The sequence below is a fragment of the Cyrtonyx montezumae genome, unplaced genomic scaffold (assembly GCF_038088225.1).
Source record: "Cyrtonyx montezumae isolate F1298 unplaced genomic scaffold, pur_monq_1.0 scaffold_13, whole genome shotgun sequence".
Lineage (NCBI taxonomy): Eukaryota > Metazoa > Chordata > Aves > Galliformes > Odontophoridae > Cyrtonyx > Cyrtonyx montezumae.
In genome coordinates this window covers 34,322,330-34,344,748 of record NW_027071859.1, presented here as the reverse complement: position 1 = coordinate 34,344,748, position 22,419 = coordinate 34,322,330, and the positions used below count along the sequence as shown (strand labels likewise).

The 22,419-nt window shown below is 38.5% G+C and overlaps 1 protein-coding gene across 1 annotated transcript in view; it reads left to right on the top strand.

Annotated features, from left to right (window-relative positions):
* MDN1 (midasin AAA ATPase 1) overlaps positions 1-22,419 on the top strand; it is a 91,303-nt gene that overhangs the window by 32,902 nt on the left and 35,982 nt on the right. Inside the window, exons 29-55 of the mRNA XM_065731028.1 lie at positions 68-206; positions 786-924; positions 1,013-1,143; positions 2,948-3,092; positions 4,140-4,269; positions 4,777-5,004; positions 5,711-5,905; positions 7,418-7,626; positions 7,911-8,033; positions 8,978-9,175; positions 9,267-9,374; positions 10,384-10,572; positions 10,963-11,052; positions 11,162-11,422; positions 11,568-11,838; positions 12,355-12,514; positions 12,743-12,859; positions 13,984-14,192; positions 14,805-14,950; positions 15,855-16,057; positions 16,842-17,062; positions 18,050-18,163; positions 19,259-19,391; positions 20,060-20,169; positions 20,549-20,682; positions 21,437-21,597; positions 21,934-22,054. Coding sequence (XP_065587100.1) covers positions 68-206; positions 786-924; positions 1,013-1,143; positions 2,948-3,092; positions 4,140-4,269; positions 4,777-5,004; positions 5,711-5,905; positions 7,418-7,626; positions 7,911-8,033; positions 8,978-9,175; positions 9,267-9,374; positions 10,384-10,572; positions 10,963-11,052; positions 11,162-11,422; positions 11,568-11,838; positions 12,355-12,514; positions 12,743-12,859; positions 13,984-14,192; positions 14,805-14,950; positions 15,855-16,057; positions 16,842-17,062; positions 18,050-18,163; positions 19,259-19,391; positions 20,060-20,169; positions 20,549-20,682; positions 21,437-21,597; positions 21,934-22,054 — 4,385 coding nt within the window. The remainder of the gene's footprint in view (positions 1-67; positions 207-785; positions 925-1,012; positions 1,144-2,947; positions 3,093-4,139; positions 4,270-4,776; positions 5,005-5,710; positions 5,906-7,417; positions 7,627-7,910; positions 8,034-8,977; positions 9,176-9,266; positions 9,375-10,383; positions 10,573-10,962; positions 11,053-11,161; positions 11,423-11,567; positions 11,839-12,354; positions 12,515-12,742; positions 12,860-13,983; positions 14,193-14,804; positions 14,951-15,854; positions 16,058-16,841; positions 17,063-18,049; positions 18,164-19,258; positions 19,392-20,059; positions 20,170-20,548; positions 20,683-21,436; positions 21,598-21,933; positions 22,055-22,419) is intronic.

The window sequence follows — 22,419 nt, the reverse complement described above, 5'->3', positions numbered from 1 at the left end:
GAAAAAAATATATATCTGTAGTCCTCTAGATGTGACTAAGGCTGACCAATTGCTTTCTGTTGTGCAGCTAAATCCTCCACACAGATGTCCGTGATGGGCAGAGATTTTAAACATATTGTCTGGACTCAAGGGATGAGGAGACTTGCTGTTTTGGTGGGACGAGCCCTGGAGTTTGGTGAACCTGTACTGCTGGTGGGAGAGACTGGGTATGATGCCATTCCTTTGTAGCATTGCAACAGCCACAGAGCTGAATGCAAAAAGATCAACTAGGTTTTAGTGCTTCTTTGATCTGGGGCATTGAAGTCTCTGTTACAGCAGGCTTCTAACTGTTAGTTTTTCACAACAGCATTTTGAGGGGAGATGATCATTTCTCTTTCAGCCTTTAATCAGATTGTATTGTTTATAACTCTATAGGAATTATAGAAAGTAAAACTGAACTTCCATTTCCACTTTTCACAAGTTGCCCTGTAGAATCTTAATGTGTCTCGCTGGGCAGCCGCTTTGGGAAGTTGTGTCAGTTTGCTGTTTGAGAGCATGTTTCTATTTTAAAGGTTTGACAGACTGCAGGTGAGATAATAAGTGCAGATAATTATTTAAATTTTAATTAAAAGCATCTTATGCAGGTCAGCAACAGTTGTGACAAAAATGGCTTTGCATTGCATAGTTCAAGGAAAGAAGCAACAGGAAATCATAATGCTGAGCATAGATACTCAGTGAAAGTGTGAACATTGCCTGAAGTGAGCTGGTATTTATTCTTGCTTTTTCAACTAAATGGCTTTTTGCAGGTGTGGTAAAACTACCATTTGTCAGATCTTTGCAGCATTAACAAATCAAAAGCTATTTTCAGTGAACTGCCACTTGCATATGGAGACTTCAGACTTCCTGGGAGGGCTGCGACCAATCAGACAGAGATCAAATGACCAGGTTTGTGTTGCATTGTTAGTAGCTGGTAACTACAATAATGGAAACAAAAAGTAACAATTATTCATGACTTCTCATTTCCATTTCTTAGGAGGAATATGATGGTTCTCGACTCTTTGAGTGGTGTGATGGACCTCTTGTTTTAGCAATGAAAGAGGAGGGTTTCTTTCTACTTGATGAAATTTCTTTAGCTGATGATTCTGTTCTAGAGAGGCTTAACAGGTATGTCTTAAATGGACTTTAATATTATCTTCAGATAGGCATCATACAAACATGAACAGGGTAAATCTGGGTTTTAGGAACCTCTGCTTCTTGGCCTGGGTGAACTGCTTATAGTTCTTGCTGAACGGAAGAATGACACAAGTAACTCTAGAGTTGTTTGTGTTTTAACTTCTTTACCAGTTTGTTTTGCTTGTCTTACTGTCATCAGTCTGCAAGAAGTGCCAGTTTTAACCATAGTAATTCTTAAGAGACTTTTTACTGTTTGAAATTCTGCTTACTGCTGGGGTAGAAGAAAGGTAAGGCAAGATGAAGCTGTCTTGTCTTGCTAAAGTTTTGATGTCTTAATCTACCTGGAAAAATAAAAGGTACCTCAAGAGATGAGGAGATAGATGCAGATCTGCTTGACATGTTGGTACCAGGTGGTGCTCATTATGTTGAATGCTTTGATTAGTGAAATCCATCACTTTCTATTCAGCTATGTGGTGTTTCTGCAGTCTGATCCACGCTCCGATTGCTGCGTGTTTATTTTGCGGATAAAAGTAAGACAGTGAGAAATTTTGCTTTATTCTCTAGCTCATCTCCCTTGATGAAGAAGTCAGGAACATAAACCCTAGTTTAGGTGAAACATTTTGAACAGTATTTAAAGACAGTTTACAGCATGCAGCAAATTGGAAAATAAAACTACAGGCAATACCTCTAGTTTACCATCTGCAGTACTGATTTCTTAGTTTGTCAATGAGTTCCTCAAAATGATGCATCTTGTGGAATACCAGAAACAGTCTAGTTATTTTTTTCAAATTTTAATAAAAATTCTTAAAATGCAGATTTCAGTGTCCCCTGCATCTGCTTGTAGCAGTATCCCTTATTTTTAATCTTTTCTTCTACCCATTTTGCTGAGATCACAGCAGTTGTTTTATCTACTATATCCAAATTCTATTACAAGCTTTTTTTTAAAAATTTTGTTATACTTTTGCAGCTGTCCTACGTAAAATATTTAAGTTCTCTTCTTTCATTAAGTTCAGTTAACTACTTGTTGCTGTTAGACTCCTGCAGATAGCCAGGCACCACCCAGATGCTCTCTTGCTCCACATTCTTAGCAGAACAGGGAGAAGATACAAAAAAAGTTTATGGGTTTAAAAAAAGGACAGGGAGATGTCTCAGCAGTTGTCTGTTCTGACAATGACAGCAAGGCGTAGGGACATTTAATCTAAGTTATTATCTATTACTATCAATCAGGGCAGTGAGAAATAAAAGCAAATTAAAAACACCTTTCCCCCATCCACCTACTCCTGAGCACTGCAGGGAAATGGGAGCTGCAGTCAGCCCATAACACTTTCTCTGCCACTTCTCCATGGTCACTCTCTGCCCTGCCCCATGTGGAGTCCCTCCTGCAGGATGTCATCCTCCCTCAGCTGATCCCAGCTGGGTTCCCCATGGGCTGCAGCTCCCACCATACCTCGGGCCACTGCCCACAGACTGGATCATTGTCTAGGTTTCTTTGTCAAGATTCTGTGCGTATATGTTTTGCAACTGTTTTTATAAAACAGAGTTATGAGGTAGGCAAGTTTCTTTTGAGAAATCACTTCTGTGGAACCTTACCAACAAATTTGGGTAGTTTCCTTCTGGCCAAAATCATTCACAATTAAGAGGAGTAAACAGGTTAAAAATGAAAAAGAGGAGGAAAAAATACAAATTCTGGGGCAATGTAAATTTAATCAGGCTAATTTTCATTATTTTCATTCTTTAGCAACTTGTATGAACCTAATTTTAAATTAATTGATTTATTTTTTTCCTAACCCTATAGTGTGCTTGAAGCTGAAAAGACACTAGTACTAGCAGAAAAAGGTGGTCAAGATGATGAGGACAATGAAGTAGAACTGTTGGTTGCAGGAAAGAAATTTCGCATCCTTGCAACTATGAACCCAGGAGGTGACTTTGGGAAGAAAGAGGTAAATATCAAAGCTGACTGGAAGTATTACATTCTCTGGTCCTATTGACTGTTTAACGATTAGAAGTGCAATGCAGAAATATGTCAACTAGTTCTGGCATTCAGTGCTTTCTGGTTGGAGCCTGCAACATTGCTGTAAAGGAGGATTAGGATGCATCTATCCTCCATTGCTTCTCTGTACTGTCAATACTGAGCAGAATGTTGAAGAAGACTTACAAGCTCTAAATATTGTAGGTAGGTTTGGTTATCAGAATGTTTCAAGTATGTGAAATGTGCTTGTGAAGCAAGCAAATCCAGCCCTAACATCAAGCTGCAGCAGTGTAAAACTGAATCAGATTATTCTCCCTAAGTCTTTTTAGAAAGCGACGTCTAGAAGTTATCTTTTCATTCGTAGTGAATATGTTACATCTCCAAAGATGATTCTTATTAGGTAGAAAAAAAAAATCTGTTTCTGAAATTCTGCTTTATGTTGTTTAAAAGCCAGGTTTAAAAAAAATATATATTCATAAGTAATATTGAGACTAAGAAAGGAGCTCTTTTATTCAGGAGCTAAGCATTCCATTAAGGTGTTTTCTGCAGTACAAAAGAATCTTGCAAGCTAAATGTTTAAAGGGGATTTATTTCTGTGTCACATTTGCACTAATGAATTTTGCTTTGCTGATTCAGCCAGAGTAAGAGAAGAATTATGGAAAGGAGTTGTAATTGAGGTGATTTCCGTGTGGTAGGTAGTTTCTATCAGCAGGTTACTTAGCCATTGCTTGATACGTGATGTCCTGGAATGAAATGGAGTTCTGATGCTTAAAAACCAGCCTTGCTTCTTTCTTTATCCTTTTGAATTTTCTCTTTTGCCACGTCTTTTCTGCATTGACGTCGCTACTGGAAATGTTAAATTTCACATTCTCTCAAAACTGTTATAATGTAGCACTGTCAAAATTAGAATTGAAGGTCTGGACTGCTCGCTCTGTTGTTTTCAAGTACTGTGGCTGCAAGGCTATCATTCAGCCCAATATAATGTGTAATGTTCCTATGTAGTTCTTCTTGTTTGCAGCTTTCTCCTGCACTGCGCAACAGATTTACAGAGATATGGTGTCCACAAAGCAATGGCCGTGGTGACTTAATACAGATTGTAAAACACAATCTTCACCCAGGATTGTCTCTTGGTGGAATAAACCATCAAGGTGGGTATTTTTCTGTGTGTCCATTATTAAGAAAATGAGTTGTCACTGTTAAACTTTCCTCAGAGTTTACACCAATGTGTACGTTTTTCTTGAAAGTATGTTTGTCTTTGGGGATAATTATGAAATATTTTAGACTGTTCTTCCTTCATAGTGTGTGTTCTTTGATTAGTCAGGAGCTAGATCAAGGCAGATAACTGCATTATCCCCAGCCCTTAGTCCCCAGTTTTAGTTGCAATGTAAGTTATTGAAACAGCTGGCATTCCGTTCTGCCAGCATTTTGCTGTTAATATTAATCATTTGATTTTGTCTTGGTACTTGAATTTAATGGGATGTGTAACCAGCACAGGCCTGGATTTATTCTTCAGTTGTCATGCTTATTAGGTACAGAATAGCCATCTGTGTTCATGCATTGTGACTGTATGTACATTAAAATTATGCTTATTATGTAAAAGTATAGTATATTTGACTGTTGAGATTATTTTGATAATTATTTTTTGACTTTTTCAGGAGCAGACATAGCAGAGCTCATGATGGACTTTGTTGAATGGCTGACTAATCAAGAGTTTGGTCGCCAGTGTATTCTCAGTGTGCGAGACATCTTATCCTGGGTTAATTTTATGAATGTCATGGCAGAGGAGTCAAATTCTGCCAAAGAACATAGTCATCTTTATATTTCTCCAGTGATGTCTTTTATCCACGCTGCATGTTTGGTGTACATTGATGGAATAGGATCAGGTTTGTCTTCAGTGCTCACTTTGTTATGGAAAAACGGGGAAGTATTTGTATTGATATGTTTGAGTAGAGTGCAGACAAAATGCTTTGAGGCAGCATCGATCTCTAACGGGAGAAGTTTTCATTTCCAATTGACAGTATTGTTATTCTGTTTTCTTAAGTTTGAATAGCGCGGCAAGTCAAAGTAAGTTGAAGGCAGTAATGATAACATTACAAAGGCAAGTATAGAAATAAAAGAAACTGTGTTTTTTATCAGGTCTTCTTAGCTGACGTGTTATGATATTATATTTAATCATATGACTTCATATTACTGTCTTCCTCCTAAACCAGAGGTTAGCATGTGTGTGCTAGCCAGTTCCGTGTGCATCGTTCAGAATGCATGTCTGTATACTTGGCCACTGGCCAAGAAAGATGGGGAAGGGGGTGAGAAATTGAAAAGCCACAAGAAGCTGAGGTAAAGAAGGCTTGGGAAACTTTGGCAGCAGGTCAGGATGACTATGATGGTAGCAGAAGGGTAAGTATGTCCTTAGTTCTGTTGATCACAGAACAGTTTATCTGTGTTAAGTAGTACTGGAAACACTGGCATGTAAAAGGACTAGCACCTGAACAGAGTATTGCACAAAACTGGCATCTGTGAAGAAACACTCTCATCTTCTCATTAGATGAGTGTGCATAGATATGGATGTGAAGCACACTTTCCTAATTACAGGTACAACATCCTGCTCAGCTGATACAGCTTCATTAGCTCGTGAAAAATGCCTGTCATTCTTATGTGAGAAAATGAGTCAATTCCTTGAGCTGACTGATTATCAGAAGAATGAGCTGAAGATTTACGACAGAACAAAGAAGGAGTTCGTGTGGATGGACAACTTGATGGGAATCCAACCATTTTTTATTCCAAGAGGCAAGAGATCATGGGAGTGGGGTGGACATTTGTGTGTTTTTTGCTCCCAATAGTTCTGTTACTCACTAGATTTGGTGAGGCATTGGAACAGGTTGGCTAGAGAGGTGGTGGATGCCCTGTCCTTGGAGACATCCAAGGTCAGGCTGGACCGTACTCTGACCAATGTGATCTAGCTGTAGGTGTCCCTTGTTCCTTTCAGAGGAGTTGGACTCTTCCAATTTGAACAGTTCTGTGATTTTAAGTAGAATCTCTAAACAGATGGAGAAAAAGGTTTGTTATAAAGTTGAGAAAAATGACTTTCCTAGCTTTAATTGCGGTGATGGTAATTAGGAAGAAACAATTGTTTCTGTAGCTTTCTGTCACTTTGCATGATACAGTGAACATCCACTAAGTTCAGCCTAAAGCTACAGGTCATCCTGGCCCTTGTGTGTAGAGCTTGAGAGGCAGAGGTCCTAGGTACAATCCTTAGAAAGAATGGAGACAAATGTCCTGCCTTGCTGTATTCTTTCAAAGATTTGCTGTGATTTTCACGAAGTTTCTTAGCTTCTGCATTTCAGTTCCTCATGTGTCAAATTAATACAAATGATCCTATGCAAATACTGCTTTCCAACCCTAAAATGTCCCTAAAGTAAGCAAGTGGACCAAAAAGTGGCAGAAGTTCAACTGTGAACTTTCTAGTTCATCTGGCTGATTCTTGGTAATACTGAACTATGTAGAGTATATTCCTAATTCTATATTTGTCATTCTTCTTTGACCATTTTGATATTATGGATTGTGTTTGTCATATATGGAATTGTACAAGATAATGGCATTTGTACATTCTTTAGTTTCCCTCTGGATTACAAGCGATCACAGGAGGAGGGATCTCTTTTCATACTTAAGAATCAAGAGCTGCAAGATAAAATGAATAATGTCTTGTATGACCTAAGAAATGCTATTTTTGCAGAATCTGGGGAGTGATGTTTCAGTGAGTTATACTGATTGGAATTGGGCAGTTAAGAAGCTCAGTTCTCTCTCCTAATCGTATGTTTTAACAAAGAAAATAAGTGCTTAGCACATCTCAGTGAAAGTACTTCCACAGAATGGGCAGTATACAGAGCAGATAGCATGTTGTTGTATAATAGTATTGTGAATAGTATCCTTCTGTGCTAAATATTCCAAAGCTGCTCTTGATTTTTTTTTTTTTTAGATCCACAGACAAGGATGGACAGAATTACCATTTTTCAGTGATAGATTTTCAGTTTGGCTCATGATCCAGAAGTAGCAAAATACGGCATATTCATTTCCTTTTTGGAAAATACCACAGAAATGAGAGTATAGGAGCTGAGTCACAGCTGTGAGTCAAGTAGAATGCATATGTACCTAATCTCTGAGAGAGGGATAAAGCTTGATCTCCACTGCTTGCTGTAGTGAGATCACCAGTTAACAGGCAGAATAATCTTTCAGAAGCACACTGTCAACAACTCCAGTGTAGACATTCTGGTTTAATAGTTTTCTTTTCCTTTGTTCTAGGCCCTGTTCTTCAGAGGAACAGCATTACAGATTATGCTTTAAATGCTGGGACTACAGCAGTGAATGCTCAAAGGCTGTTGAGAGCCCTACAGCTTAACAAACCTATTTTGTTGGAGGGGTCACCAGGTGTGGGCAAGACCAGTCTAGTTGCTGCCCTGGCAAAGGCCTCAGGAAACTGTCTTGTTCGAATCAACCTGTCTGAGCAAACGGTAGAATAAAATGCTGTCTTAATAACTTAATTTTTTATATTAGGGGGAGGTTTTGTTTAACTTAAACTGTTGTTTTCAGATGTGACATTGAGTCTGAAATGTCAGTATGCAGCAGTTACTGTATTATTATGAAAATTTTTTTTTACATTTAATCAGTATTTAAAGAAGAGGTAAAGCTCACTGTGAACTTAGATAATAATATGTAATAAAAATTATACATGTGTGTACATATAATTATTAATAATAATTTATTAAATATATATTTGTGTTCTTTGCTTTCAAAGGATGTGACAGACTTGTTCGGGACAGACTTGCCTGTTGAGGGTGGCAGGGGAGGAGAATTTGCCTGGCGTGATGGGCCACTATTAGCTGCATTAAAGGCTGGACACTGGATTGTGTTAGATGAGGTAAGTTTTGAGTATGAATAAAATAAAGTATTGTGATGAGTTTTGGCATGTGGCATATATTTTTGGCATGCAGAATTTTCAGATACCTACGGCAGTTGCAACTGACATAGATTTTGTGCAATTTTAGTAATTTTCATCTTGTGCCCAGTTGAAGATAGAGAGACTCCAAGAGGGAGTGTCCATCTTTTGGATAGAGGAAGTGTAAGAGCTCTGTCTTCCAGAAGGCAAGATGAGGGCTGACTCACTGCAGAAAACCAAGGCTTTTACATTTTTAGAGGGGAGGAAGGTATTAACACAATTTTTGTGATGTGCTCTCTTGTGGTTAGTATTTCACAAAATAAAAGGCCTTTTTTGGGATTAATAGACCATACTGGCTACTGATGAAGATCAAGAAAGGATTCATTTTGTCAGTATGAAGTGTGCTGCCACTATAGTTTTCCTCATATACCAAGTAGCAAATGCTTTCTAGCATAAACATACGCAGAGCTCACATCTTTTTGGAAGTATGCATTCTAATTATTGCCAAGTGCAAAATCTTAAATTTTTGTTTGCATTCCTCCGAAAAGGAGGAAATAATGTTGCAAATAATGCTGCCTCAAATAACCATGAAATTTTAGTGTCCCAGAGTGTCAGAATGAGAGGAAGAGAGACTTTGGGCATCAAATGCTTCTTCTGTATGTGTTGAAATTCCTTGAAAATATGTATACTACGACGGAGATGTTGTCATCATAAGAACACAGTAATAATAACAAATAAGAAAAAGTGTTAGTTGTAGTTCTGTTGCTGCAGTGTAATAACAGTCTAGCTGGAGGTAATAGCATATGGTAGCACTGGAATAGCAAGGAAATTGAATTTTACCTTCTGTGTATTCCACATAGTTTAGTAGCAATTATGTGAATGTGTTTTGTGGAGCATTAATATTATATCTTTATTTCTTTCCTCAGTTGAATCTGGCTTCTCAGTCTGTATTAGAGGGCCTAAATGCATGCTTCGATCACAGAGCAGAGATTTACGTTCCTGAATTGGGAATGAATTTTCATGTACAGCATACAAAGACTAAGATTTTTGGATGCCAGAATCCGTACAGACAAGGAGGTGGAAGAAAGGGTCTGCCCAAGTCCTTTCTTAATAGATTTTCACAGGCAAGCTTATTTGTTTGATTTTAACTATGTCGTGGTCCTTTCTTGTAGTTTTCTGACTATATCAACACGCTCTATGTTCTTTACTATATAGGTATATGTTGATCCACTAGCAGCAGCAGATATGGAGTTCATTGGGAATACACTGTTTCCTGCCATTGACAAGAGTGTTATTTCTAAAATGGTTGCTTTCAATAACAAGGTAAATAGATATTTTAACTTTGTAGGCATAATGCTGTAACAAAACAAAAAAAAAAAGGGGGGGAGAATGTTATGTTTCCCAGCACATTTATAAAGAAGCATGGAGAAGTGTGTGGATAAAAGAAAAATGGAACTAATATACAGAGGAAAGTAAAGAACAACCAGTAAATACTGTGTGAATTCTTCTACTGCTACAGTCAGACATGATAAATGCTTCCTGAGTTCCTATACAAGTTATTTTCATGGAAGATAAAATGTGTATATGTTATTAATAATATATATATGATACTAAATGTTTTTAAAATATTTTGATATTTTGGAAGTAATTATGGTTTGATATCTTGATGTAAACTGAAGAAGGATGGTTTTCCACACACATGGGTTATTCTTAAAGTGAGAACAAAATGAGTTGTATCTTTAATAAGAGCTGCAGGGTATATTTGTTTCTAATTTGAATTTCTAGTCTGCTTTTTATTACGGGCTGTTGGTTGAGTGATTAGGATCAAGTGAAAGCAGCACTTGACCTTCTCAGAAGTAGCAGCTTTCAGAAGAATGCTGCACATCTTTCAAAGTCCAATAAAGAAAAATCTTTCCTGGTGGGATTTGTCTATGCCATGACATACAGGAAAAGCTCAGATCTAAAACTGTGCTAATTTAAAAGATGTTTAGTGAGCATTAATTACAAGGCATCAGCTTATTGACTGTTTTTTGGCTTAGATGCTGCCACTTTGTTTGAAGTGCAGTATTTAAATTCACAGCAAGATTTTTTTTCATCATCCCTCTGAAATTGCATTCAATTTTCATGTCATGAATCAAAAAAGTGTACTAGCATCAAAAGAAAGGAACGTTCTGTGGTCCTAGGTAGAATACTTATTGGCAGCATCTCAATGAGCATTTGTTTAGAAAATACAAGAAGGGGGAAAAAAAGTTTAGCTGTGCACGATGAGGAGTTAGTGCATGAGAGCTTAATTAAATCAAGAAATAAATATTGGTATTACCACTTTTTCCAGATTGATAAGGAGGTAATGGCTGAAAAAAGGTGGGGTCAGAAAGGAGGACCCTGGGAGTTCAACTTGCGTGATCTTTTTCGCTGGTGCCAGCTTATGCTTGTTGACCAGTCACCAGGATGTTATGATCCAGGCCAGCATGTATTTTTGGTATATGGAGAAAGAATGAGAACCAGGGAGGACAAAGAAAAGGTGAGCTATGTGTTCAAATTGTGAGACTGAAATATCCAGTCACACTTGATAAGTTATTTTTTTAGTGGATTTACTTCTCCTTCCTGTGGTAATAATGCCTTTTTATGGGTGTTCTTTAACAACTAATTTCTTTACTAGGTTTTTTGTTAAAGAGAAACATTACTAACAAGTACTTCGAGTTGCAGGAAAGTGAGGTCAGTCAGGGAGCTGCTTTTGATGGCTCATGCTCACTTTAATCGTTCCTGCGCTTTGAATTAGATGATACTTGTGACTAATCTGTATTAGTTACCATCACACTGCTGTGAAGTTAAGAGTACTTAAGATTCAAATCTTTAGGACAGTGGATAAATCAAACCTGATTAGCCTCATCTGCTCTCTCAACTCTTTTAGGTTATATCTGTATTTAGGGATGTTTTTGGCCAGGAGGCTTACGTGTACACAGGAACAAGAGATTTTCACATCACTCCATATAACATTCAGGTAAGCTGTTGTTGATGAGAGGTTTGGGGAGTGGTGAGAGAAGGAAACAGTTCATATACATGTGTTTTCCTTTCCGAGTACTCACCCATATGGCTTTCATCCCTTCTAGATTGGTTATTCCATTCTTTCTCGTGGCAACTATATTCCTCGTCCTGGCAGAAATCTATCACTTCTGCATCATTCACTGCAGACCCTTGAGTCCATAATGAAATGTGTGCACATGAGCTGGATGGTAATTCTGGTGGGCCCTGCAGCTGTTGGCAAAACCAGTCTTGTGGAGCTGCTGGCCCACCTGACCGGTCATCGGCTGAAAATTATGGCAATGAACAGTGCGATGGACACAACTGAACTCTTGGGTGGATTTGAACAGGTAAATACTGTATGGGTTATAAAGCAGTGTTTCTCCTTCCTATCTAACAGTGGATCCACTGTGATGTTAGTGCTTAACTACCAAGTAGAGCCTTAGGGAGCCATGGTCTTCTGGATGAGCTAAGTCTGTAATGCCATCTTTGCAGGTTGATATTAATAGACCGTGGCTGCGTCTGTTGGAAAAAGTGGAGAGTGTTGTGAGCACATTAGTAAGGGACAGTCTGCTCCTGACAGAAATTTGTGCAGATGATGCTGAACTTGTGCTGCGTGCTTGGAGCAATTTCATCCTGAATTACAAACCCAGATCTCTGGGTGAAGGAGGAAGAAGTGTTACGGCTGAATTAGTGAGCAAACTGGAGGGAATACTTGTACTTACCCAGCGACTGAACAACAAAATAAGTTCTTACTCAAAGGCAGGTATGTGTGGTGATTTGAAGTAAGTCTGTTCCTCTGAAGAAAATGAGGAAGATGTGGATCTGAAGTGAAAGTTTGAGAAGGTGATGTAGATTTTTTTTTTTTTTTGCAAGTCTTGTTCATACTGTTTTTTATACTACTTGTATAACAGCCCAGCTTCTTAAGTAGTTAGATTAGGAGTGGTTAATGAGCTGTGGAGTGATTATTTTTGGTGTACGTGTATTTTTACCTGTTAGTGATAAACAATCCAAACTGGAATTCTTTACAGGACTGCTAAACGTATGATGCAGTCCAATTCCTATTTTATGTCCCTGAGTTGGGAGTTTGGGTATTTTTTTCTTGTGAAAGCCCATGGATTTTCGCCATGGTAGACCTGCTTGCAGAGTCAGTGCCTCTGCTGTTATGCTTCCTACCTTTTAGACAAGCATGGTTGTTTATTAGCAAAATAACTATTTTTCTTGAATGGAACAGGAAATTACCTCAGTAATAGTGTTTGATGTAAGATACATTTCTTTGCAGAGTTTGCTGTCCTGGTAGAAGAGTTCCGGCGTTTAAAGCTGCAGCAGGTCCAAGCTGCTGACTCTAACAGCCTTGGCACTTTTGAGTGGGTGGATGGGATGCTGGTTCAGGCCCTGCAGTGTGGTGACTGGCTGCTGATGGACAATGTTAACTTTTGCAAGTAAGAGATTTCAGCAGATGTGTTTCGTTGAGTGAATTTCTTGACCTGCCAAATGTATTTACTTAGCATCTCAGTCAGTGTGTTTGCAACTGAACATTTTGGCATTTCATAGTCATATATGGAAGCAGTAATTTTTATTCCCTGGAAGGATATTGTCCCTCTTCAGCTGCTTATAGTTGATAGTTTTCAAAGTACCTTATAACCACGTAAACATTCTTTTGAATGTAGCCCCTCTGTGCTGGACCGCTTGAATGCTTTACTTGAACCAGGAGGTGTTCTTACCATGAGTGAGAGAGGTGTGATAGATGGCACAATTCCTACAATAGCTCCTCATCCAAACTTCAGGTACTTTGTTTTTCTTTTTTTTTTTTTTTAAACTATTTTCTGTACATAAAATAAGTTTAGAAAAACACATATCAGCTGTGGTCTACTCTTCTGGTATTTTGGATGCTGCTCATGTTTCAGTGTACTGCAGTGTCACTGTCTGCCTGTCAAGGAAGAGAACTGCATAGCGATAAGCATAGGATATAGAGCTTAGGAGGCTTGGCTTTACATTCCTGTTCCACTTCAGACTACATTGAATAATTCATAGCTGTACACTTATGTCTTGATTCCTTTTTTTTCCTAATTTAGCATTTCAGCACGTCCCTCTCTCAGTGTAGTGGTGTTCAGGGTACATGTACCAGCGATAGTGAAGTGTTTGGTTATGTTGGTAATCAAAGCTGATATGTGGACATGCTGGTCTTTTTTCCAGCTCTTTCCAGTTTTTCTGAATTCATGCTTCCTGCTGTGACAGGAGAAAAGAAAACTAAAACCAAAAGAAAACAAACAAAAAAATACCAAACCAACCAGCCAAAACCAAAACAAACAGGTTGTCTATCTTTATTCTGCTCTGAAGAATCAATGGGAGAAGTCTCAATGGGAGGTGGGAAGAAAGCATACAGAATGTTCTGTATGATTCCTCCCTTTCTTAAATTTGTGGAAGGAATACAGGAAGTGATAGGCTCTGGTTCCTCTGAATTGGAAGCTAGATATTTGTCTTTTCAGAAAGTGTTTTTTTACTGCATTATATTTAAGATTTTTCCCCTTCCTTGTTTTTAGGAGTTGTTTGCTGATAGTACTAAATATGTGGATGTTGGCTATTTTGGTTATTGAATAGCACAGATTTATATGAAGCTATTGCTAAGAATTTTAATTTTCTTCTGTAGCTTAGAGGTGTAGTTAACTTTAAGTAGGCAAATGATGAACATAGCTGAGAGCTAAGAAAAAAATCTTGTGGTATCTGTGGCTAATTTTAAAGTATAATTATACATACACATCTCTAATTTAAATTCAGTGTGTGTATCTGGCTTTCTAGATATAAGCATTTTCATTTTTATGAAGATGAATTTTCCGTATGGAGAAGGAGGTTTGGTGGCTTCAGAGTGATATTTTATAGCCCTAAGTTACATCTTATGAATATTCAACAGACTTTTCCTCTCCATGGATCCTGTTCATGGGGAGATATCCCGAGCTATGCGGAATCGTGGGATTGAAATCTACATTTCTGGGGAAAATGATGGAAATATATTAGACAATCTGGATTTAAAGTTACTGCTGCATGGTTTGGGGTTGATGGGAGATAGCATCTGTGATGCACTTCTAGCCATGCATTCAGAAACTAAGACAGCAATACCAGGTAAGAAACTGTTCAATATTTTGCTAACACCAGCTTGGGCTCTGTATGTGTATTTGCACTAAGTCTTTAGTGTTAAAACTTGATTATTGTATTGTGTAATGTCCAGATATAAGTAAAAGCACGAAAGTATTATCAGGAGTTTTTGTGGTTTATTTTAGGGTTTTTTTGCTGCTTTTTTTACATTCCCAGGCATACAGGACAGCCCAAATCCTTTAAATAAAAATGGAACTTTGTGTACTTCGTTAGGAGACATCACAGTGGCCTGATATGTATATTTGTCCATTACTTTAAGGAAGACAATATATTCTAAGTGAAAATCAGCAAAATGAAGGGTTTGCACAAGGCCCATCCACGCTGCTCCTTTCAGCTAGATGATACTTAAGTCTCATTCATCACCTCAGCTACTTATGTTTTATTTTGAGCTTGTCATCTGTGAATTTAGTCTAGTCAGATTTTCTTAACCTTGGGAAGGACCCATTCAAATCTGAGAGCCTTGTAGGATTTATATGGTCAGATCATATTCAGTGACTCAAAAATAGAGATTGTCCCCAGAGTTAAAGGGTTAACAATTGCTGAATGTTCTTATTACCCTAAATGCTGTGCATCTTTCAGGTTCTATATCATCTTTGTCACCTTTGCTCCAGGCTGCTATGTTAATTGTGCAGCAGATGCAAAGAGGCCTTGGATTAGTGAAGTCTTTTTACAGAGCCTGTTGGGAAGTTTATGGCCGCTCACAACAGTTGCAGATCAACCAAAAGGTAAAAGTGTTGTGTTTGAAAATTCTTCTTACGTCGTCTAGATAGGAGACAGGATCTCAAAGACCAGCTCTGAGAAGTTATGTTTTAAGTGCCTGAGCAAGGGGTTGATGGAAGTGGTGCTTTTGAAAAGACGAACCAAGCCATTTTTAAACACACTCTGAGGTGTTTGTTAGGTGAAGAGAAAGCTGGATTAAGTGGCATTTGAATATTTTTTGTATCTCCTAGATACTTGAGATTTTTTTAGCTCCCAGTGTAAGCAGCAGTACAGTTCTGCATGTAACAGATCCATTACAACTCCAGAAGTATTTTTTTTTGTTGTTGAAGGGTGAATTTCACTATTGCTTATCCATTCATTGCATATTTGATGACCCTAAGCTGAGTGGTGTGGTCAGCATGCTGGGGAGAAGCAGTGCCATTCAAAGGGACCTTGACAGGGTTGACATGTTGGGCCCATGCAAATCTCATAAAGTTCAAGACAACCAAATGCAAGGTCTGCACCTGGATAAGGGTAGTCACAAGCATGAATTCAGGCTGGACAATGAGTAGATTGAGTGCAGCCCTGTGGAAAACCATTTGAGGGTGTTACTGAATGGAAAAAAGTAGACGTGTGCTTACTGCTTGCCCAGTAGCTTGAAATAATGTGCATACTGTCATATGGAGACTGCAGTATTCACTTCCTACTTTAAAATGTACAGTGTGTTATTTGTCCTTGAAATGTTATGATATTTCATCATGCATATTACATAGTGTTTGTAGATCATTTTGTTTATATTTACTAGGTAATAAATACGTATAATGAGAAATCCTGGTACTTGAATGCATATTTCAATATAATTTTATATATTTATATCTGTGTATGCATATATATAATTCTAAACTGCTTTTGTTTTTCTGTTTTTTGTAGCTTGTGCTAGAATTAGTTATGAAGCATGTTTCATCTCTGGCTTCTCATGAAAATTGGGGTGACTCCCTGCTTGCAATGGGATTGTGGCCAGACTCCCTACCCACGGGTCTGTTTACAGCTGAAGACTCGCTTCTTTCAACGGTGCGGAGTGATGGACAGGTCCTAATATACTGTCTGAATAGATTAAACCTGAAAAACTGCAGGTAGGCAAGAGCCATTTTTTAACATAATAAATGAGTGAAAAAGGAAGGTATGTGAGTAATGTTGGTGACGTGATTGTCACCAAGCTTCTGTCTTGAGCGGATTGTATGGGTAGAGTGTGCTGGTCATGCTGCCACTGAAACTTCTGTTGTCTGTCCACTTTTATTCTTCAGTCCAAAATGTCTGCAGTGTTCCATCTTTCCACTTTCAACAAGTACGTTGGACTCATTCTGAGTTAAGTTAGGAAGTAGGTATTTAGCACAGGATGTGAATGTGATCACTGGATTACAAGATAGAAGCCTTCCAAATCTCTTCTTTCAGTTTCCTTTGGAGAGGAAAGAAGTATTTAATTTGTTGTAAATGTATTTATGATCCTTTGCACTTCTTGCTTTCATCCAAACAAGTATTAATCAGGTGCTGTAGGTCCATTGACTTCATGTGAAAGAACAATATTCCTCCCTCAACAGAGCTGTCTGCTGGAAGTGTTGATTACAGCAGCCACGTGACAGAGCTCATTTAATGATTTCTTGTTCATTAAATTCCGATTTCTCAGTGGGATGCTGTATGCATTCACTTCTGACATTAAATTTTCTGTGATAAAAAATATGTAGTAGTGGGCACCTCCAGCTGATATGAAAGTTGGAAAATGGCTTTGGAGGTAAATGAAGGAAAGGAGAGAGATTATTTCATTGCTGCGTTCTTCCCTAAAGACATGGTGACTAATTTGACTTGCAAAGTGGAACTGGCAGCTTGAGCCATTGATTGCTGGTCATCTTTGTGTTTCAGGACACTGCCACTGACTCTGCAAGATCTTCAGAAAATCATGCAGTCCTCCCATCCTGAGAATCTCAGGTTTGGTGGAGTTGAGATAGGTGCACACTGGGTGGATGAAGTGGACGTCCTTCAGGCTTCGGTGAAGTTATTCATAGAAAAGGCAACCAATCAAGATTGGACATTGAGAGTTAAATGGCTTAATTTCTTAGCCAAAAATCTGCCACAAGTGCTCGGTATGTTGTCATTCCACTTTCTTTTTTTGCCTCCAGGCTGATTTATTGTATTTTCACAAATCTTAAATCTTCCATGATGACATCCAGACCTTTCAAATGATCTGGCATGGAAGTTGGCAGTTGTCCACGCTTAGGTCAAGGGTATTCAGGGTCCAGGGATAAACAGGTTGTGCATACTAGAGGTGAGAGGAGTTTCTAGGCTACGACCGTTGCCTTTTGTTATTTGAGCACACATGTAACTTGTACTGCTTCTGAACTGCAGTTACTTTTGGATATCTCTTGGCTTAGGTAAGAAAATGTGACATTGTCTTCACTTATTTATTGGAAGTAACAGTAAAATACCTTCTGTTTATTTGTTGTTAAAATACACATTTCTAACCAATTGGACAGAAAGTTAGGACACTGCAGAATTGATTTTCTGAAACTAAGTTGCCTGAATATTCAGGACAGAAGCTGAGGTGAGGTGTATCCATTGCTTCATTATGTTAATTGTATTAAACTTAGGAGAAGTGATACAAGTAATTCACACAGATAACTTCTCTGTATTCCAAGAAATCTGTATTTTCCCCATATGATCAAGGGAGAGCTATCTCATTCTTGCTCTCTTTCCGGGCAGGTATGTCTGTGCACTAAAAAATGAGTGGAATGCTTCTTTATTGACAAATATGGCCTTAAGTGGTCTTAATTAAAAAAAAACAAAAAAAAAAAAACTTACTGAGTGGAATATTTAAAGGCAAAAATTTATGGATTTTCACAGACTGCATTCTTAATAGTGTACACGAATTACCACCAGTTTAGTCAGATTTCTTTCTGGATTTATTAGTTTGACTGTGATTCAGGCTACTTTTAAGGGCTGCTGGAGCAACCAGCATTTGTCTGGAGTTCATGCATAGATGAGATTGAGGCTGTTTGTGCTGGCTCAGTTGAACACAGTTGTTAATTTGCTTGAACACTTTCCTTTTAACATGCATGCTCCCTCACCTACAGATCCAGTACGGATTCAGTTGGAGTCAGGTGCTGTAGCCCTTGGCAGTTTCTATGCCAGTCCCCTCTCATCTGGAATCAGTAACATGATCAAGTTGCTTCAGCCAACTATGACAGGTACTTTTGAAATCATGTTGATAAAAGACATTTATGCTTCCTTTATCTGCTCTTTGAATGCATAGCAATGCTTCTTAGGAAGTGTGTGTAACAAAACAGGTTAAATTTAACTGTACATTGCTCTTGTTGGGAAAAGAGACAAGAACAAAGCCTTTCTTGCTGTTGAGAACTGCAAATATGGCAGTTAAATGTATTCATCTGATGCAAATTAGATATGAATACTACGAGTGTGAATCCAGACACTGTATCTGGTGACCCAGATCCTGCAGCTCCAATTTAGAAAGTAATAATATTGTTAAGAGTGTTGCTTATACCTGCTGCCTTTCTGACTGAACAGTTGAGGCCTCCTGTCCTTTCCTAGCAGTCGTTTTGTGACAGAATCACAGAATGTAGGGATTGGAAAGGACCTCTAGAGATCATGGAGTCCAGCCCCCTGCCAAAGCAGCTCCCTAGCCCAGGTTGCACAGGTAGGCGTCCAGGCGGGTCTGGAACGTCTCCAGAGAAGGAGACTCCACCACCTCTCTGTGCAGCTGTGCCACTGCTCCGTCACTGCACTGGGAAGAAGTTCCCACACACATTTGTGCAGAACTTCCTATGCCTCAGTTTGTGGCCATTTCCCCTCGTCCTATCACCACACATTGCTGAGGAGAGTCCAGCCTATGTCAGCTTATCCAAAACCTGTGTTGAGGTCTGCAGGGCTTTTTCTGTATTTTATGGGGGCCTCAGGTCCGTAGTTTCCTTTGCAAGCTTGTTAGATGCGTGAAAGCTGCATAAAGTGAGACTGAACCCTTTATGGATGATTCTAGGTATTTTGCACAGGCTGTGAAAGAAAAAGGAATTGGACTTGAGTTTCCAGGCTGTCTTTTTGTGTTTTCTGATCACTTGTTATTTTACTTTCTGTTTTGTTGTCTAGAACCTGTAGTCAGTATAATGCTTTTCTGGTTTTGTATCAGGAGTGAGTGAGCTTAAGATTCTACCTTTGTTTTAGAATTCCAACTTGCTTTCTGTAATGTTTTTGTAGAGACAATGATTAGGGGGAATCTTTCACCTAATAATGTTTTCACTATTGTTCTCTTGTCTTGTCTGCCTTCCCAGATGAGCATGTGATGCCCCTGGACCCAAGATGGAATGTGCAATTTTTGGATATCATTAGAAATTCAGTTAACTTTGATACAGAAATAGAACACACAGATCAGCTTCTCATCCTTTTGAAGTCTGTAGCAAACCGGTGGGTTCCAAATAAATGAGTAAATAAATAAAAGGCTTGTAAAGACTGCCCAGTGCCTTTAATCAGTACTTTTATGAACAGTTTTAATATCTTCCAAATATATTTTTAGATTTCAGTAGAAGTGATCAAAATTACATGGTGGACATTTCGTTCTTTGTTTCTTCTTCGTGTAGCTGCAGATTGAGCACAATCATTTGATACAGGAGAGCAGAGCTCCCAGTGTTCTGTGTAGACTGGATTACTTCTAGGTTAATCCAAAACTCCAGCGTAAAGCAAAGAAGGTGGGAAGCAGCACTTTGAAATCTCTGGCATAATATTTGAGTTTTATGGCCCTGCTTTTGGATTTGGACCATTTTTCCTAATAAAAAGTTCTGGCACACGAGTTTTGGGTTCATGGTATAAGGAAGCAGCTGGTCACATATCCTGCAGGTGCCTGTGTTGCATCTGCTTGGCGTCAGCAAAGGAAAAAACAGCAGGAAGTAAGGAATCTGCTTCTTGTGAAATGGGATTTTGTAGAAACCATACTCAAGCAACTAGTTGTGCTACACTTGAATTTTGTTTCATAATGTAGCCAAATATCAAATGTTGCTTTATAGTTCAGTATTCCAATGAGGCAGTCACTTTAAGTTAACAATGCTGGATTTCTAATAACTTTATTTTTAATGCAGGGCAGTATTGTTTCTTGACCGAGAAAAAAGGAGCTACACTGAAAAGAATTTAATTATCAGCAAGAAGCCAAGAACTAGTGCCTTAAGAATGTCTCTAGACTTCCATAAAGGTAGTTAGATTTTTTCACTGTTTCTTTTGGTTCTGTGGCCAAGTGAAATACAATTAATTTGGCTTGTTATTAAATAGGTACTATAAATATAATGTACCCTATGTTGGGGAAAAATTCAGTAATGAAGTTCCTGTGTTGCACCGAAGCAACTGATCAGTGTTTCCATCATGGATTTTTGCTCTATTAGATGCATAGAAGTAATGGAAAGTGTGTAAACAGTAAAGGATTCATTATTTTTGCTTCTTGGATTCTTAGATCTTTTCCTGTTTTTGGTTTTTGTTTTCTCCATCTAATGATTTTTACAATCAACCCTTACTTGTTATTTTACGTGAATGGAATATTCAGTTTTCCTTTTTTTTCCCTCCTCTCCAAACTTTAGATCCAGGAAGCTACAACTCTCTTCCTCATGCAGTTGTGGTCAACCTTGCTGCTTTCTTTGAGCTCTGGGATGTGTTTACGCTTCAGTGGGTGACATCTACTCAGGTGGCCTTAAGTGATGATGATATGCATGATGTGAGTAGACTTTTCATAGTACATTTACAGAAGCAGTGTGAAGTTGGGCTGCAGAATGCTTTTTACTTTCAGGAACTGTGGAATAAACGTCAGTGCTTTAGTTGGCAGTCAGAATATGACTGATGTGAGGCACATGTTCATGTGGTACTCACTTTGTTTCAGTGGCCATATTTGTGGTCTATCTTCTCTATTCCTTTATGTGAAATGTAGATTTTCACCCTGCATGTACTTTGTTTGGGAATTATCCTTCCTAAATGTACACACTTGGGATATAGGTATCCATTATTGAACTTCGTAACCTAGACTTCTGTGCTTGCTTACAGTACACACATTTGTGCCAAATAAGTGCCTGTTTCCCTTTCCTCTGATGGTAGAGGGAGTATCCACATCCAGCTCAGATGCAACTGGCTGGACTTGGGCAGCTGATCTGGACAGCAGACTGTACAGCTCACCTGAGTGCTTCATTTCTCACTCTCCCTTTTCACACCATGCACATAGTTTAGTTAAAGTCTGCTGACTTGCTCCAGGGATTACTTATTTTTCACTTGCATGCTTCCACCTGCCAGCGGAGTAATGCAGCATTTTTAGAGAACATACACGAGTACTGGTTGTATTCTACCGAGTATAATAAAGCACTGTGTGATTCTGAAGTTAATGGAAGCAGCAGTGTTTCCTACTTTACTCTTGAGTGCATTACAAAGGGTTCTGTAACATGCTGATCAATTAGGAAACTGCAATCTTCTTGTCTTGCTAGATCTTATACTGCTTGCTGTGGCGAGATCGGTTCTGGACAGTCTCTGACACTCTGACAGTGGATTCACCAGGGTTATCTCTTCTGTCTTTGCACTGGCACTGGGTTATGAAACATCTAATTGACAGAATTCCTCAGATGCTTATTGGATCAGACCAGCACAAGTGAGTGGCTTGGATCTGTGTTTGTGTAAATGTGTGTAAATCACCCCTTATTATTATTACCACTATAGCTAGTTAGCATTGTTTGCCATTAGCATCCAAGTTGCATTCCATCCATTACTGATGTAAATGCAATCTATTAAAAATTTTAGTATTGAATTTTCTTAGCATTGGGCTTCTCCTTGGCTGTATGATCTAGAAGTTGTACTCATTTTCTACGCTTTAAGGGGAAGGGTAAGAGAGAGGACTTTCTTCTCTGATGTATCCTTTTTTCTTTTTTTTTCCCCTCAAACTTCTGAGTTAACTCGTGATTTTGTGTGTGTGTTTCTTTTCTCCAAGGGTTTCCAAAGAAATACAGTCTGTTTCACAGCAACTTCAGAACTGCTTAGCCAGTCCTGCTGGTACTTCTGCCAACATGAAGCTTTTACAAAAGTCTCTTGGAAGACCTCTTCCTTTCAAGGTTTGGATGCTTTGCTTGCCAAAGATTTGGATTTCTGGCAACGTCAACATATGCTTTCATATAATCATAAATATTTGCAACATTTTCTTTTTTTTTTGGTCATGTTGAGGTATTGTTTGTCTTCATCACTTATATAGTATCTTCATGAAGGGGGAAAAACAAACAAGAAAGAACTTGTAAGGGAGGAATCATGGATAATTACTTTCAATTTCTATCTTCCTACAGTATTGGGCACAAAAGAATTAAGCTATGTATGTGTTTGCTGGTTGGTTTATGGGAAATTGTACTTCAGCTGCACACATGTGAATTTGAAATCTTAAAAGTTCTCACTACAGTCACAGATTTTATTTGTCATTTTGTTAGCA